The 17,947-nt window shown below is 34.8% G+C and overlaps 1 protein-coding gene across 1 annotated transcript in view; it reads left to right on the top strand.

Annotated features, from left to right (window-relative positions):
- The window catches only part of LOC308278884 (fatty-acid amide hydrolase 2-like), a gene marked incomplete at both ends in the record, with an annotated part of 61,513 nt that overhangs the window by 30,892 nt on the left and 12,674 nt on the right, over positions 1-17,947 (top strand). Inside the window, 3 exons of the mRNA XM_080718881.1 lie at positions 11,251-11,386; positions 13,468-13,585; positions 15,386-15,505. Of these exons, the coding sequence (XP_080575007.1) occupies positions 11,251-11,386; positions 13,468-13,585; positions 15,386-15,505 (374 nt within the window). The remainder of the gene's footprint in view (positions 1-11,250; positions 11,387-13,467; positions 13,586-15,385; positions 15,506-17,947) is intronic.

Below are 17,947 nucleotides of genomic sequence, written 5' to 3' on the forward strand. Positions count from 1 at the left end.
GACAGCAGAGAAGAGAAAAGAGATGGGAGATGCAGCAGCCAGCCTGGGTAAAACCTGTCCTTGGCCATGCCCCCAGGGATACTTCTCCAGCATCCAAGTCCTACCTCCAATATGGTGGTCTCCAGAACATGAGGTTTGGGGAACATTTTATATCCAAACTATAATAGGCATTAAACTTTTATGCTTCAACATCAGTGTATCCACTTATATAAAACAAACTATTGACTCAGGTAGACCTCAAAATAATAATTCTTGGGGATTTCTTCAACACACATTTTTCACCATTAGATCAGTCAAATATACAAAAGATCATTAGACTTTTCAGGCCTAAAGAATATTATAAATCAAATGGATCTTGTTCTGAGCAGATTTGTATCATGAAAGACAACCAAAACACACAGCTTCTGCCATTTTAAAAATGTTTATTGCAATATTCCTTATTCATTAATATTCCACACAATTATAGTACTTCACATACACATTTGATATTTTAGGGTAGAGAAAGATTAGTTCAACCTGGAAATCAGGTTGGGAAGTCTATTTCCCATAGAGATCAGCTGGCTGTATCTCAGGTTTGGGTCAGTTTTGAGACTCATCCTGGTCTTCAGGCCTGACCTTAACCAGTTCTTAACTGCCAGGCAGCTATCTATGACAAAGGCCTCTAGCTGAGCCAGACTTAATCTCATTATCAATGGTAAGAATGACAAGATGTCAAGGCTCCTAGGTAGAAAAAGCTGTAAGTTTTCAGCCTCAGGTGCAAACGATTATATTCCTCAAGTTGCTAGGAACTCAATGTGGTTATCACAGTGTTCCTGGCTGACTGGGTGGAAGGTATTGCACCTGCACATTGTGCAAACCATTCTCTCAACCCTTTCTTTTTCTCGTGTTTGGCATAGTGATTATTTTTTATATACCTGTGAATGTACATCATGTACATTAGAAAAATTTTCTCTTCTCCCCCCCATGACCTTCAGTTAGGTCACCTTATTTGCTCATCTATGGTTTCTCCTTCTTTGTCTAGAGTTTTTCCTATGACCCTTTTTCTACCTAGCTTCTGCATATTAGAGAGAGCATTTGATTTTTTACTTTTTGTGACTAATTTCACTTAGCATAATGTTTTCAGTTCCATCCATTTCCCCCCAATGTTGTAATTTTGTTCTTTATGGCTGAGTAAAATTCCATTGTGTACATACCCCATAATTTTTTTAATGCACTCATCTGTTGATGGACATCTTGGCTGGTTCCATAGTTTGGCAATAGTCAATTATGCCGCTATGAACATAGATATGCATGCATTAATTTGCTAGTTTTGTTCCCATTCTTTGTGTAGATACCCAGAAGTGTTATTCCTGGATATGATAGGTTAGTTCCATTTCTGAGAATTCTCCATACTGTTTTCCAAAGTGGTTGCACTAACTTGCAATCCCACCAACAATGTATTAGAGTTCCAACTTCTCCACATCCTCTCCAGCATTTGTTGTTATTTGTGTGTTTAGTGATTGACATTTTAGTTGGAGTTAGGTGAAATATCAAGGTAGTTTTGATTTGCATTTCTCTGATTGCTAATGATGTTAAGTATTTTTTCATACATTTCTTCACTATTTGAATTTCTTCTTTCATGAAGGGTCTCTTTAGTTCACTTAGCACTGAGTTTTTTGAATTCTCTGTATAGTTTAGACATTAGTCCTCTATCGGAGGAGTAGGTGGCAAAAATCTCCCATTCTGTTGCCCTCTTCAAGGTACCTCAAGGTCTCTGGTCTAATTTACAAGCATTTTACACTGGGCGTGGTGGTGCACGCTTGTAATCCCTGCGCTTGGGAGGCGGAGACAGGAGGATCGCAGCCAGCCCTGCTGGCTTAAGAGACCCTGTTTCCAAAAATAAAAAAGTATAAAATAGGTCTGGGAGTGTAGCCCAGATGTAGAAGGGCTTCCAGGAACCCCAGTACCACTAAAAACAAAAATAATAATTTACAAGCATTTTTTTGTTCATTAAGTCACTTCCCCATTTTTTGATTGGGTTATTTATTTTCTCATTGCTAAGTTTCTTGAGTTCTCTGTATATTCAATATATGACTACTCTATCAAGGAGTAGGTTGCAAAAATCTTCTCTCATTCTGTTGGCTCTCAATTGAGGTTCTTGAGAGTTTTCTTTGTTGTACAGAAGCTCTTCACTTTTATGCAATCCCACATATCAATTTGCCTTTTAGTTTATTGTACCTTTGGGTCTTGTTGAGAAAGTTTTTATCTGTGCCAATGTGTTGCAGTGTTGGAACTATGCCCACTTCAAGAAGCCTCAAGGTCTCAAGTCTAATTTCCAAGGCTTTGATCCATTTTGAATTGATTATTGTGCAGGGTGAGAAAGTGGGATTAATTTCCAATTTTCTGCATATGGTTCACCAGTTTTGCCAACACCATGTTTTGAACATACTATCTTTTTTTTCAGTATATGTTTTTGGCTCCTTTGTAAAAAAATCAATTGGATATAAGTGTGTGGATTTGTTTGTGAGTCTTCTATTCTGCACCGTTTGTCTATGTATCTGTTTTTGTGCCAGTACCATTATGTTTTTATTACTATGATTTTTTTAGTTGAGTTTAAAGGGTATTGTAATTCCTCCTGCATGATTTTTGTTGTGGAGAACTACCTTGGCTATTCTGGGCTTTTTGTTGTTCCAAATGACTTTAAAGACTGATTTTTTCCATGGCTGTAAGGAATTACCTTGGTAATTTAATGAGTATTGCATTGAATCTCTAGATCACTTTTGAAAGTATGGCTATTTTGATGATATTTATTGTGCCTATCCATTAACATGGAAGATCTTTCATCTTCTAAGGTCTTCTTTGATTTCTTTTTTCTTTTTTTAAATTTTTTATTGGTGCATTATATTCATATATCATATTGGGGTAAAAAACTTGTGGGGACATACATGTACACATCACCCATTTAGCCCCTACCTAATTCCCACCCCATTCCCTCCCCATCCCTCCTTCCCATGTTTGGCTTAGTGGTTGACTTCGATATGTTTAAATACACTGTGTGTTTTAGAGAATTTCCTTCTTCCCCCTCCCATCCCCTCATTTAGATTGTATTGTTTGCTCCTCTATAGGATTTCCTTTTTCATCTAGAGTTACGACTATGACCCATTTCTCCTTAGCTTTCACATATTTAAAAAATCATCTGATTTCTTATTTTTTGTGACTGAATAATCTCACTTATCATAATGTCCTCAAGTTCCATCCATTTCCCTGAAAATGATGTAATTGAGGTTTTTTTTAATGGCTGAGTAAAATTCCATTGTGTACATTTTCCACAGTTTTGTACTCCACTCATCTGTTGATGGACATCTTGGCTGGTTCCATAGTTTGGCTATGGTGAATTGTGCAGCTATGAACATAGATACACATGCATTAGTTTGGTAGTTTGGTTTCCTATCTTTTGGGTAGATACCCAGAAGTGGTATTGCTGGATCGAATGGTAGATTTGTTCCCATTTTTCTGAGGTTTCTCCATACTGTTTTCCAATGTGATTGCACTAATTTGCAATCCCACCAACAATGTTTTGGAGTTCCCACTTCTCCACATCCTCACCAGCATCTGTTGTTTTTTGTGTTTTGAATGATTGCCATTCTAGTTGGAGTTAGGTGACATCTCAGGGTAGTTTTGATTTGCATCTCTCTGATTGCCAATGATGTTAAGCATTTTTTCATGCATTTATTGGCCACCTGAATTTCTTTTTTTGTGAAGTGTCTATTTAGTTGGCATGCCCATTTTTTATTGGATTATTTGTTTTTTAGTGTTGAGTTTCTTGAGTTCTCTGTATATTCTATATATTAGTCCTGTATCAGAAGGGTAGGTGGCAAAAATCTTCTCCCATTATGTTGGCTCTCTGTTGAGGTTCTTGACAGTTTCCTTTGCTGAACAGAAGCTTTTATATTTCATGCAATCCCACGTATTGATTCACCTTTTAATTTGTTGTGCCTTTGGGGTCTTGTTGAGAAAGTGTTTATCTGTGTGTTGCAGCTTCAAGGAGCTTCAAGGTCTCTGGTTTGATTTCCAAGTGTTTGATCCATCTTGAATTGACTCATGTGCAGGGTGAGAAAGTGAGATTTATTTCCAATTTTCTCAATATGGTTAACCAGTTTTGCCAACACCATTTGTTGAACAGGATATCTTTTTTCTAGTGTATGTTTTTGGCCCCTTTGTCAAAAATCAATTGTCTGAAAGTGTGTGAAATTGTTTCTGGCTCTTCTATTCTGCTCCATTGGTCTATATATCTGTTCTTTTGCCAGTATCATGCTGTTTTTTTTTTATTACAATGGCTTTGTAGTATAGTTTAAAGTCAGGTATTATGATCCCTCCTGCATGGTTTTTGTTGCTGAGAACTACTTTGGCTATTCTGGGCCATTTGTTATTCCAAATAAATTTAAGGACTGATTTTTCTATGTCTGTGAGGAATGATCTTGGTTGTTCAATGGGAATTGTGTTGAATCTTTAGATCACTTTTGGAAGGATGGCCATTCTAATGATATTTATTCTGCCTATCCATGAACATGGCAGATCTTTCCATAATCTAAGATCTTCAATTTTTTTCAATGTTTTATAATTTTATTTGTAGAGATCTTTTACCTCCTTGGTTAAGTTTGTTCCTAAGTATTTTATTTTTGCGGGGGAGATTCTCAGTGGAAGTGTCTTCTGAATTTGTTTTTCAGTGGATTTATGGTTGGTGTACAGAAAAGCTTCTGATATTTTGAGATTGATTTTGTATCCAGACTTTTGCTGAATTTGTTGATCAGTTCTTCAAACCTTTTGGTTGAATTTTTTGGTTTTTCTAAATATAGTATCATGTCATCTGCAAATAGTGAAAGTTTGAGTTCTTCTTTTCCTATTTGTACTCCTTTGATTTCTTTTTCTTGCCTTATTGTACTATATTAAAGAGAAGTGGTGATAATGGACATCCTTGTCTTGTTCCTGTTTTGGGGGTGAATTCTTGAAGTTTTTTCCCCATTTAATATGATGTTGGCTGTGGGCTCATTGTAGATTGCCTTTATGATGTTGAGATATGTTCCTTCTACTCCAATTCTCTGCCGTGTCTTTTATCATAAATGGATGTTGGAATTTATCAAATGCTTTTTCAGCATCTATTGAAATGATCATGTGATTTTTGTCTTTGGTTCTTTTTATATGGTGAATTACATGGATTGATTTTCATATGTTGAACCAGCCTTGCATCCCTGGGATGAACCCTACCTGATATGGTTTTCTTGATGTGGTTTTTGAATGACTGTTGCTAGTATTTTGTTTAATATTTTTTGCATACAAGTTCATCAAAGATACGGGCCTGTAGTTTTCCTTCCTTGAACTGTCTTTATTCGGTTTTGGTATTAGTGTGATGTTGGCTTCATAGAATGTATTTGGGAGAGTCCTTTTTTTCTATTTCATGAAATAGTTTGAGGAGTATTGGGGTTAGCTCTTCTATAAAGGTTTTGTAAAATTCATTTGGGAAGCCATCCAGACCTGGGCTTTTCTTTATGGTAAGCTTTTTAAAAAAAATTTATTGCTGTTTCAATCTCAATTGCTATTGGTTAGTTTTGTCTCTATAACTTCTAGTCTATTTTGTTGGTTTAAAACCAATCATGTATTACATGCCTGTTTTTATGCTAGTACCATGCAGCTTTTGTTACTACAGCTCTGTAATATAATTTGAAATCAGGAATTGTAATGCTTCCAACATAGTTTTTATTGTTCATAATTGTTTTGGCTATTCTGGGTCTTTTTATCTTCATATGAATTTTAGGACTTTTTCTTCCTTGTTCTATGAAGAATGTCATTGGTATGCTAATGGATAGTGCATTGAATCTATAAATCACTTGACAATATGTCTACTTTAACAATATTAATTCTGCATATCTAAGAATATAGATATTTTCATCTTCTAGTAATTTTTTCAATTTCTTTCTTCATTGTCCTATCATTTTACTTTTATAAGCCTTTTACATAATTGGTTGGCTCTATATATACATATTTAATTCTTGAGGCTACTGTAATTGAAATTGTTTTCCTCATTTCTATTTTATTGCATTTATTATTTTTGTAAGAAAAAGCCATCCATTTTTGCATTTTTTTATTCTTCTACTTTTCTGAATTTGTTTATCAGCTCTAGAAATCTTTTGGTGGAATTTTTTTTGGATTATAAGTATAGGATATCATCTGCAAATAGTTATAGTTTGACTTCTTCCTTTCCTATTTGTATTCATTGTTACTTCCTTTCTGTTGCCTAATTTCTCTGGCCAGAATTTCAAGTAGTATATCAAGTAGGAGTGGTGAGAACGCACATCCTCGTCTTGTGCCTGATAGAGAAAATGCTTTCAGTTTTTTTCCCATTTAGTAGAGTGTTGGTTTTATGTTTATGATATATAACCTTTGTAGTTTTGAAGATAAATTATTCTGTCCCTAATTTCTGCAGCATTTTAAACATGAAAGGTGCTAGATTTTATTGAAGGCATTTTTTGCATTTAGTGAAATGATCATATAGCTTTTTTCTTATTTTATGTATGTAATGAATTATCTTTATTGCTTGGATATGCTAACCACCCTTGTATCCTTGAAATAAAACTAACTTGTTAATGATGCACAATATTAATGTGTATTTGAATATGAATTGATAATATTTTTAGGAATTTTATGTCTATATTCATAAAGGATATTGATACAGTTTTCTTTCTTTTATGTGTCCTTATCTGGCTTTGGTATTAGGGTATCTGGCATTATAGAATGAATTTGAGTATGTTACTGCTCTATTTCTGTTACTTGGAATAATTTGAGGAGCACTGGTAGTAATTATGAAAATAATAATTGGTAGAATTCTGCCTAGGATCCATATTTTTAACTTTTTATTGGTGCTTTGTAGTCATACATCTTAATGGAGTACAAGATGGTGGAAGCATACATGCACACATCACCCAGTTAGCCTTTATCGAGTTCCCACCCCATTCCCTCCCCCTCCCTCCTTCTCATGTTTGGCTTAGTGATTGACTTTGATATGTTTGTGACTGTACATCATATACATTAGGGAATTTCCCTTTTCCCTCTCCCATCACCCTCAGTTAAGTTGTCTTATTATCTCATCTATGGTTTCTCCTTCCTCATTTAAAGTTCCTCTTCTGACCCCTTGTCTCTCTAGTTTACATATATTAGGGAGAACATCCATTTTTTTACTTTTTGTGACTGGCTAAACTCATTTAGCATAATGTTCTCCAGTTCCATCTATTTCCCTGCAAATGACATAATTTTGTTCTTCTTTATGGCTGAGTAAAATTCTGTTGTGTACATATCCCATAGTATTGTAATCCATTCATCTGTTGATAGACATCTTGGCTGGTTCCATAGTTTGGCAATGGTGAATTGTGTGTCTATGAACATAGATACAAATGCATTAGTTTAGTAGTTTGGTTTCCATTTTTTGGGGTAGATGCCCATAAGTGGTATTGCCAGAACATATGGTAGGTTTGTTCCTATTCTTCTGAGAATCCTCCATACTGTTTTCCAAAGTGGTTGCACTATTTTTCAATCCCACCAACAATGTGTTAGAGTTCCCACTTCTCCACATCCTCGCTCCATTTGTTGTTTGTGTTTTGAAAGATTGTCATTCTAATTGGAGTTAGGTGAAATCTCAGGGTAGTTTTGATTTGCATCTCTCTAATTCTTAATAATATTGAAAATTTTATACATTTATTGGCCATTTGAATTTCTTCTTTTGTGAAGTGCCTATTTCACTTGCCCATTTTCAATATTTTATTTTTAAATATTTTATTGGTGCATTGTAGTCATACAACTTAATGGAATACAAGATGATAGAGGCATATATGGACACATCACCCAATTAGCCCTTACCCAATTCCAGCCCTATTTTCTCCCACCTCCCTTCTTCTCATGTTTGGTTTAGTGATTGACTTTGATATGTTTCCCTTTTCCCTCTTCCCATTCCCCACAGTTAGGTGGCCTTATTTGCTCATGTATAGAATCTCCTTCATCTAGAGTTCCTCTAAAACTCTAGAAATGGGGAAATGACCCATTTTCTCCCTAGCTTCCACATATTAAGATCGGGTTATTTGTATTTTTAGCGGTAAGTTTATTGAGTTTTCTGTATATTCTAGATATTCTTTTGTTTGTTTGAATGCTTCCTTAGAAATCTCTTGTAGGAATAATTTTTCTTAGAGTTTGCTTTTATTTATTTCTCCATTTCCAAAGGTTAGCTTTCACAGATGTAGTATTTTAGGTTGACACTTTTTCTTCTTATACCTAAAGTATATTATCACACTCTTCCCTGGGCTACAAGCTTTCTACTAAAAAATCTGCTGATTATCTAATTAACATGCCCTTATACATGACTTGATGTTTTTGTCTTGCTCTATTTAGGCTTCTCTCTTTGACTTTGTCTTTCACTCTTTTATTATAATATGCCTCAAAGAGGACCTTTTGGGTCAAATGTTATTGGAGTTCTTTAATGTATGTATTTGAATGTCTATATCTTTCCTAAGAATTGAGAGGTTTTCATCTTTTTTTTTTAAATCTGTGTATGTATGTAGTACTGGTGATTGAACCCAGGGGCATTCTACCTCCAAGCTACACTCCCAGCATGATTTTACTTTTTTACTTTGAAACAGTGTTTCAAGAAGTTATGAAGGGCCTCGTTAAACTGCTGAGGCTGGCCACGAACCTGTGTTTCTCCTGTCTCAGCCTCCTAAGTACTTGAATTACTGGCATACTCCACTGCACCTGGCTTCAGCTATTTTATTATTTTTTATTTTTTTTATTTTTGGGTCTGGGGATGGAACCCAGGGGCATTCGACAGCCCCTGCCCTATTTTTTATGCTTTATTTTGAAACTAGGCTCACTGAGTTGCAGAGGGCCTCACTAAGTAGCTGAGGCTGTGCACGAACCGCAATCCTCTGGTTTCAGCCTCCTGAATGCTGGGATTACAAGCATGCGCCACCACTCTTCCATTTCTTCTTGCTTTGGAACTTCCACCATGCGAATGTTTGTTTTCTCAGGTGTCTTTACTTTTTCTTCTCACTGTTCCCTCTTTGTTATTTGAAAGGATATATCTTCAAGTTCAGAAATGCCTAAGGTCAATTTTATTTGCATATTTCAATGAAAATAACATGTTGCATGGATAAATATATTAGAGAATCTGGTTGTTATTTTAAAATAAAACATTAAATAGATATGCAAAACTGTATAAGAATGACCTTATGGTCAGCAAAATGACTGAATAGGAAACCTCAATATTTCCTTTCTTCACAGAGACACAGATTTAACAATATAAGAACACTTGCTTTTATGAGAAATCCAAAAACAAATATATGAAAAAAGGTTCAATATTACTAGCAATCAGGAAAATGCAAATCAAAATTTCCCTGAGATTTCGTCTAATTCCTATTAAAATAGCAGTCCTTAAGAATACAAACAACAGCTGGATGTGGTGGCGCACACTTGTAATCCCAGGATTTGGGAGGCTGAGACAGGAGGATCACGGTTCGCGGACAGCCTCAGCTACTTAGTGAGGCCCTTTGCGACTCAGTGAGACCCTGCTTCAAAAATAAAGAATAAAAATAGAGCTGGGGTATAGCTCAGAGGTCGAATGCCCCTGGGTTCCATCCCCAGACCCGCAAAAAAAATACAAACATTAGTAAATACTAGTGAGGGTTTGGGAAATAGGAACTCTTATATACTACTGGTGGAACTGTGAATTAGTACAACCACTGTAAATATCAGTATAGAAATTCCTCAAAAGACTAAGGATGGAACCACCATATGAGCCAGCTATACCACTCCTCTGCATCTTTCCAAGAGAATTAAAGTTGATATTCAACAGTGATACATGCATATCCATGCTTATAACAGCATAATTCATAATAGCCAAATTATGAAACTAACCTAGGTGTCTGTCAACAGATGAATGGTTAAAGAAAATGTGGTATATACACAATGAAATTTTACTCAGCCATAAAGAAAAATAAAACTATGTAATTTGCAGCAAAATGGATGGGCTAGAGAATATCATGCTAAGGGAAATCAATCATTCTCAGAAAGTCAACTGTCACATTTTTCTCATATGTGGAAGCTAGAGAGAAACTAGAAAAGAAAAGAGAATTCATGAACACATGGTATGATATCAGTAGAATAGTGGGAGGGTATCAGGGTAGGGAGAAGGTGAGGCTTGAAGAAGGAAACAGACCAAGTAATATTAACCTAATATATGAAGGTGTCAATATTGATGTCATTATATGCATTGGAAAGAAAGAAGGGATTAAGGGGTGGGTTGTAGATATGAAATTCTATTTACAAAAACAGTGGTAGAAATGGTCATCATTATTTTACATGAAATAAACCTGGAAGAGGAATATAAGTATCACATGATCTCATTCATTTGTGCAATCAAGAAATGTTAATCTCTCAGAAGTTGAGAACAGCATGGTACTTATGACTCTTGGGAGATTTGGTGGGAGGAGAGGATGGTGAAAATTTGATCAATTTGTATTAATTTTATTTTAGTCATATTTTTCATTGCTTTAACCAAAGTACTTAAAAACTCAACTTAGAGGAAGAAATGTTTATTTGGCTCATAGATTTAGAGATTTATTCCATGGTTGGCTGGCTTCCAGGAAGAAATGATGATGACAAAAGCTACACTCAGTTATGGTGGCTAGAAGCAGGGAGAATGAGAGGATGGGACTATGGACCTGTATAGTCCTCAAGACCACACCCTCAGCAACACACCTCCTCCACTCACATCCCATCTCTGAACCTTCCTGAATTGGGGACCATGTTTTCAGCCATGATCTTTGGGAATGACATTTTAAGCCTAAACCATAAGAAAGTTATAGTAAGAAAAATAATTTTTGGTGTTTTCTTGCCAGTAGCATTGTTATAGATAACAATAATGTTTTGTAGTTTGCAAAATACTAAAAAGGATTTTGAATGCTTTTACCATAAAGAAATGATAAATATTTGATAAGCTAGGTATGTTTAACATTATTTAAATACTACGTAATATATAAATGCATCAAAATACCACATTGTACTCCACATATATGCATATTTTGTCTTATATATGTATTATAAACAATTTATCAAAAACTAGGCTCCAAAACATTTTAAGTAGGAGAATGATAGATATATTAAATATTATGATTAAATACAATGTACAGAGGTCATTTTTTTGGCATCTAACCTGAGTATCTAACCTTTCAGGTGTAGTTCCCAACAAGGGTCAGTTTCCTACAGCTGCAGAAGCCCAGGATATCTTTCAGTGCACTGGACCAATGTGTCGCTATGCTGAAGATCTTATTCCCATGCTGAGAGTCATGGCAGGATCTGGGATCAAAAAGTATGTTTAGTTCTTTCCTTATTTCCTCTGTTTCCTGTTCTGAAATTTTTCTTCCTTTGTATTATTAGTGACAGAAAGGCAAACTTCTAGTCTTCAAGCAAAGAATTACTGTATTTTTAAATGAGACCCCTTCATATTTCATATTTCACAATTTGGGAAGATAATGCTTAAAATGTCTTAGCAACAAACTATAAGCAAAGGGAAGCCTTGATTTGGGATGGAAACAGTGAATCTTTGTGTCCATTGGGCAATTTGATTATAATGACTTAACTCACTTTAAATTGTACTTTTCTGGTTCTTCCATCTGTCACATGTATGTATATTCCAATCTGATCTGGACCATCAGCATTGCCTATAAATCTGTTTCCCAGGACAGATCTTAATGACATTCTCTACCAGGACAGATCTTAATGACATTCTCTAGAGCACTGACTTAAAAGTATGTCCAACAGACCTGTGATCTCCACATCACCTTTACACTCATTTAAATAAACCCCAAGAAAATGTCATTTATGTGGAATTTATATGAATTTTTTACTATCAAATTTCCTAGATCTCCAGTCATTCATTCCTTTTTTTCACTTTCGGTAGTGAACACGTCTTTTCTTTTGGTTTGATATGTAAATATTTTCACCTTTGTCCTGAATTTCATTTTTTTCTTAGTCTCTCAGATCTTTGTTCCATTATTATCTCATATCACTAAAACATCAACCTTTCTAAAAACACGTGCACAGCTGGGTGTGGTGGCTCACACTTGTAATCCTGGTACTTGGGAAGCTGAAACAGAAGGAGGTTGTTCATGGACAACCTCAGCTACTAAGTGAGGCCTTCCATAACTTACTGAGACCCTGTTTTAAAATAAAGAATAAAAATTGGGCTGGGAGTGTAGCTCGGAGGCAGAAGACCCCTGAGTTCCATCCCCAGTACCACAAAGAAACAAACCTGTATATACACTTTGTGTGTGTGTGTGTGTGTACATACATTCCTCTTCAGTATTATTAAATATGCCTTAGTTTATTTCATCTTAAAAACAAGAAAACACTTTTTATTAGTCTTACATTCTCCTTCATCTATGTCACCTTTTGCCTTCCTAGCAAAATTCCTCATATTTAATCACTTATACTAATTAAATCAAATCTTCACATTGCCATCTAATTTCTCAATCCACTTGATATGTTGATTTTTACCATTGAAACTGTCCTTCTCAAAGTCTTTGATTTTTCTTCTTTGCTAAGTAAATTAGTTAACATTTTATCTTACATAACCTCATTGTAACTAGTAACATTATTAACTATTCCATCTTGAAACAATCTCTACTCTTGGCTTTTGTGACTCACATTTTTCTGATATAGCTTTTATACATATAGTTTTCCATTTTTATCTCCGTTTCTGGTTCTTATAATTCTATGTGTCCTTATATACTCTAGAGAAACCTGGCTTACTTCTCTATTCTTTCTATTCATCTTCCCAGGATAACTCCATCTATACCTGTTTCCTATACATATGACTCTCAAATGTGCATGTCCATCTCATGCTATTTACCTAATCTACAGAACTGTGTATTCACTGGCATCATGGTCATCTTAGATACCTGAAACTCCTCATATCTAAAATTGATCTCATTCTTTCTACAAAAGTTAAAATCTCTATCTGCTATCTATTTTCTTACCAAATTTCAGTTGCTGGACTACAATCCAGATAGTAAAGCCTGATTTTCTATCTCTATTACTTCTCACATACAGTCAGTGCTGAATCTTATTAAAATTACATCCTAATTATTTTTTACATTTTTACATTTCTCATCAATCATTATGGTTCTCATTCTAGTTTAGGCAAAATCATTTCTCATCTAGACAACTACCACCAAATTCTGGTTTTCCCTCTGTCTCTAATCTTGACACATTACTCTTCTCTCCCTTAAAGCTAAAATAATATTCTTACATGCAAATATGCATTCAAAGGGCATATCACACAGTTCTAAGGGGAAAACTCCATTATACCTGAAGCTCAGTTGTTAAGATTAAACTATTAAGCATATATAAATGATTTATTGATATTAATTTCTTTATAATTCTCCACAGATTGAAGCTTGATGCGAAAGTACATTTAAAGCACTTGAAATTTTACTGGATGGAACATGATGGAGGCTCATTTTTAATGTCTAAGGTAGACCAAGATCTCATTCTGGCTCAGAAAAAGGTAATTGTAAATAGAATTTACTCAATAAAATTAATATTTAGTAAGAGTTTATATTCTTACCCCTTTTCTTTGTTGCCTGTTGGTTACTTCAGTGTCAGGATACAGAATTAAGGTGATAAGAATAGTTGTATTAAGTAATCCAGTGTAAATTTTTTTTAGCTATTTAATGTTTTTTGGTTTTTAGTACTAACAAAAGGTATTTTGAAAGTAAGATAAAACAAAGAAAATAATTGCTCAGAGGTATTCATTATTAGTCATTTAGCATATTTATATCCAGTGGTTCTTCTATGTCAATATGTAGATAGAATATTTATAAGACTGAAACAGCATTATGTGTGTTATAGTACTAATTTTTATTTTGAATACTTTCATAATCAGGTAAAAGAATAAAATAAAATTGTCCTTTTTAAATAAGCAAAAGCTTACTCCAAATATTAAATAAGCAAAAGCTTACTCCAAATAACAAAATATTATTATTATTATTATTATTATTATTGTTGTTGTTGTTGTTGTTATTATTATTTTTCAGGTTTGGGGATGGAACCCAGGGGCATTTGACCACCAACCTACACCTTCTGCCCTACTTTTTATTCTTTGTTTTTGAAACAGGGACTCGCTAATTTGTGGAGGGCCTCACTTAGTAGCTGAAGCTGTCCTTGAACTGCAATCCTCCGGTCTCAGCCTCCCATATGCTGAGATTACAAGCGTGTGCCACCACGCCTGGCCAAATAACAAAATAAGAAGACCGGTATCAAATTTTGAAATACTTTTAAAAATCCACAGTATTTCAACATGTACCACCATTTATATCTAAATTATTGCTTATCAGTACTCCAAGTCAGACAAGACAGTAGCCAGTTCCTTGAGCTGCTTCCAGACAAGTTTAAATTTTCCAAGCAAGTTCGACTCTTACTTTCATCTTGAGGCAGAAGCCAATAACTCTGGCTTCTTCCCGACTGCTCTGTCTGACAGGGTGTGAAATTAGGGTGAGCAAAAATGCTATAAGATTTTCTGAAACTTTAAAAAAATTTTTTTTTAATTTTTATTTTTTAACAATTTTTTATTGAACATAAATAGTATACATTTAAACTATATTTGGTGCCCTTCCCCCCCCCCCCCGTTTTCCCTTCCCTTCTCCCACCAATGGTTGACCAGGTTAACCATGTCATGTTCATAATTTTACGCATGTTCAGATGTAGACCCTCATTAATCAAGATCAGCCTTCCTCCTCTCCTATCTTTCCATTCCAACTTTGATGATATTTCCCCTCCATTATATGGAGTCCCATTGGTATCCTCTGTGTTCCCTAGTTTGGGCATATTAGAGGGAACATGTGTACCTTCTCCTTCTGTGCTTGGCTGATCTCAATTAACATTTTTTTTTTTTTTTGGTGGTACTGGGGTTCCTGGAAACCCTTCTACCCTGGGATACACTCCCAGCTCAATTTTTATACTTTTTTTTTTGAAACAGGGTCTCTTAAGCCAGTGCGGCTGGCTTCGAACCTGCGCAATCCTCCTGTCTCCACCTCCCAAGCACGGGGATTAAAATCGTGCGCCACCAGGCCCAGCAAAATTTTCTGAAACTTTGAGTGTGGTCTTTCTTTAGTAGGTATTTTCTTGATTGCTATAATTTATTAACTTATTTTAGAGTTCCCAAGTATTTGGGCCTATCTGTTGTAATTTCACCTTTTTTATTTCTACAAGGGGAATGAGTGTTCAGAGACATCTAGTCTGCTGTCATCACTTTCCAGTGGAATTTTTCTCATCATATGGGTCTATTTTTATATTTTCATCTCATAAGGTTGTGACTCACCTTGAAACTGTGCTAGGAGCTTCGGTTCAGCATGTTAATCTGAGGCAAATGAAATATTCTTTTCAGTTGTGGATCGCAATGATGTCAGCAAAAGGACCTGATGGAAAGGTATGTTCAATTCTTTCCTTCCTTTTTCTATTATTGTGCTTCTATTGTGAACTGTGCATTAGAGACATAGAGAAAAGAAATGAGAAAAATAAGGAAAAGCAAAATAATTAAGGAAAGCAGAATTTAGGACAGGGAGTGCTATACTGGTATGAGCATGTATGGTTATATGATTAGAGGGTGGGCTCCTACACAGAAATTGATATACACTGAGTCTTTATAGAGTTGGAGTCCATAGTCAGGCAGAAAAGTGATAAAGGATATTCCAGACAAAGGGCAAATTGTGACATGGACACAGGGATGAAAGGAGAATAAGCGGAATACAGTTTATCTCAATATGGTACATTCTGGATACTCAGTGTTTCATTTTCAACATAATATAAAGTTATTAGATAACTCTAATAATCAATCTCCACCTTTACAATCCCACTGAAGTTTTCTAGAAGGGAGGGATACACACATGTATTTATTTGCCATTCTTTTGTGATTTTCCTCTTATGCTTATATTTGCTAAGATTTGAAGCTAAGGTAGGTATTTGTGAAGAAAGCTTTCCTTATAGACACTTTCTTTAGGCTTGTTGACAATTTTAAATATGAATATTTTTAAAAAGTTAAAATTGACATTTTAAGGAATAAAATTTTCAATCTTCTAACTTTATTACACATACTGGCTAATAGAAATTTATATGTGGAGTATGACAGACTCAAATTCAAATCACAGGTCAATTGTTAGTTTTAGTATGATACCCCAACAAGTACCAATCAGGTATTGACCTTATAAGATTATTATGTGGAATAAAAATAGTTTTTCTAAAGTGGCTGACATGTAGTAACTTTTTAACAAGACTCACATGACCAACCCATGACCAAGTTGATTTCATTCCAAGAATGTAAGGCTGGTTCAATATAAACAAATAAACTAATTTAATTCACCATATAAATCAAAGTAAGAACAAAAAAATCACATGATCATGTTATAAATGCTGAAAGACAGTTGACAAAATCCATCACCCATTAAGGGTTAAAACACTGCAGATAAGAATAGAAGGAACTTAGCCGGACATGGTGGCACATGCTTGTAATCCCAGTATTCAGGAGGCTGAAACCAGAAGATCACAGTTCACAGACAGCCTCAGCTACTTAGTGAGGCCCTCTGTAACTTAGTGAGTCTCTGTTCAAAATAAAGAATAAAAAAATAGGGTAGGAGGTGCATCTTGGAGATAGAATGCTTCTGGGTTTCATCCCTAGGCCTGCAAAAAAAAAAAAAAAAAAAAAAAAAAAAAAAGAATGGAAGGAACTTGCCTCAGCATCATAAAAACAACATACAATAAATCCCTGAGTGGGGTAAAACAAGAACTTTCTTTAAAATCAATAATAAAACAAGGATACCCACTATCAACACTCCTTTCAATATAGTACTTGAAACTCTAGCAAGAACAATAAGACAAGAAAAGAAATTATAAGAAATGCAAATACGCAAAAGAGAACTATGACATGATCCTATACTAAGTATATCCTAAAAACTAAACCAAAAACTTATGAAGTAGATGAACAAATCTGGCAAAGTAGTAGGATACAAAATAAAGCTATAAAAATCAATATCTTTCCTATATAAGAATAATGAATCTGTTAAAATAGAAATCTGAAAAACAATTCCATTCACAATGGTCTCAAATACAATGAAATACCTAGGAATAAAACTAATTAAATAGGTAAAAGAACTCTGCAATGCAAACTATAAAACACTTAAGAAAAAAATCTGAGAAGATGGAAATACCTCCTATGCCCTTAGACAGGCAGAATAAATATGAGTAAAATGACAGTTCTACCAAAGTGATCTAGAGTTAATGCAAGCCCTATTAAAATACCAATGTCATTCTTCACAGAACTAGAAAAATCAGTTAAATACATCATATGGAGAACAAAAAGACCTAGAATAGCCAAAGCAATTCTCAGCAATAAGAACCATGCAGGAGGTATCAAAGTACCTGACTTCAAATTGTACTACAGAACCATAGTAACAAAATCAACATGATATTGACCCCAAAACAGACACATAGACCAATTGAACAGAATAGAGGATTAAGAAATAAATCCACACACTTAGAGCCAGTTGATTTTTGACAGAGATGCCAAAATCATACACTGGAGAAAAAAATGACTTTTCAACAAATGGTATTGGAAAACTGGTTATCCATTTGTAGGAAAACGAATTTAAACACAAATCTCTCAAGCTGCCCAAGAGTCAACTCAAGATGGGTCAAAGAACTGAAAATTAGACCAGAGACTTTTCAATTCCTAGAGGAGAGCATAGGACCAATGCTACAACATACGGACACTGCTAAACATTTTCTCCATAAGACCCCAAAGAACAAGAAATTTAAATGAGAATAAGTGGGATGTCATTAAATTAAGTCACTTCTTTGCAGCAAATGACACCCTTAA

The sequence above is a fragment of the Muscardinus avellanarius genome, assembly GCF_963383645.1.
Source record: "Muscardinus avellanarius genome assembly, chromosome: X".
Taxonomy (NCBI): Eukaryota; Metazoa; Chordata; class Mammalia; order Rodentia; family Gliridae; genus Muscardinus; species Muscardinus avellanarius.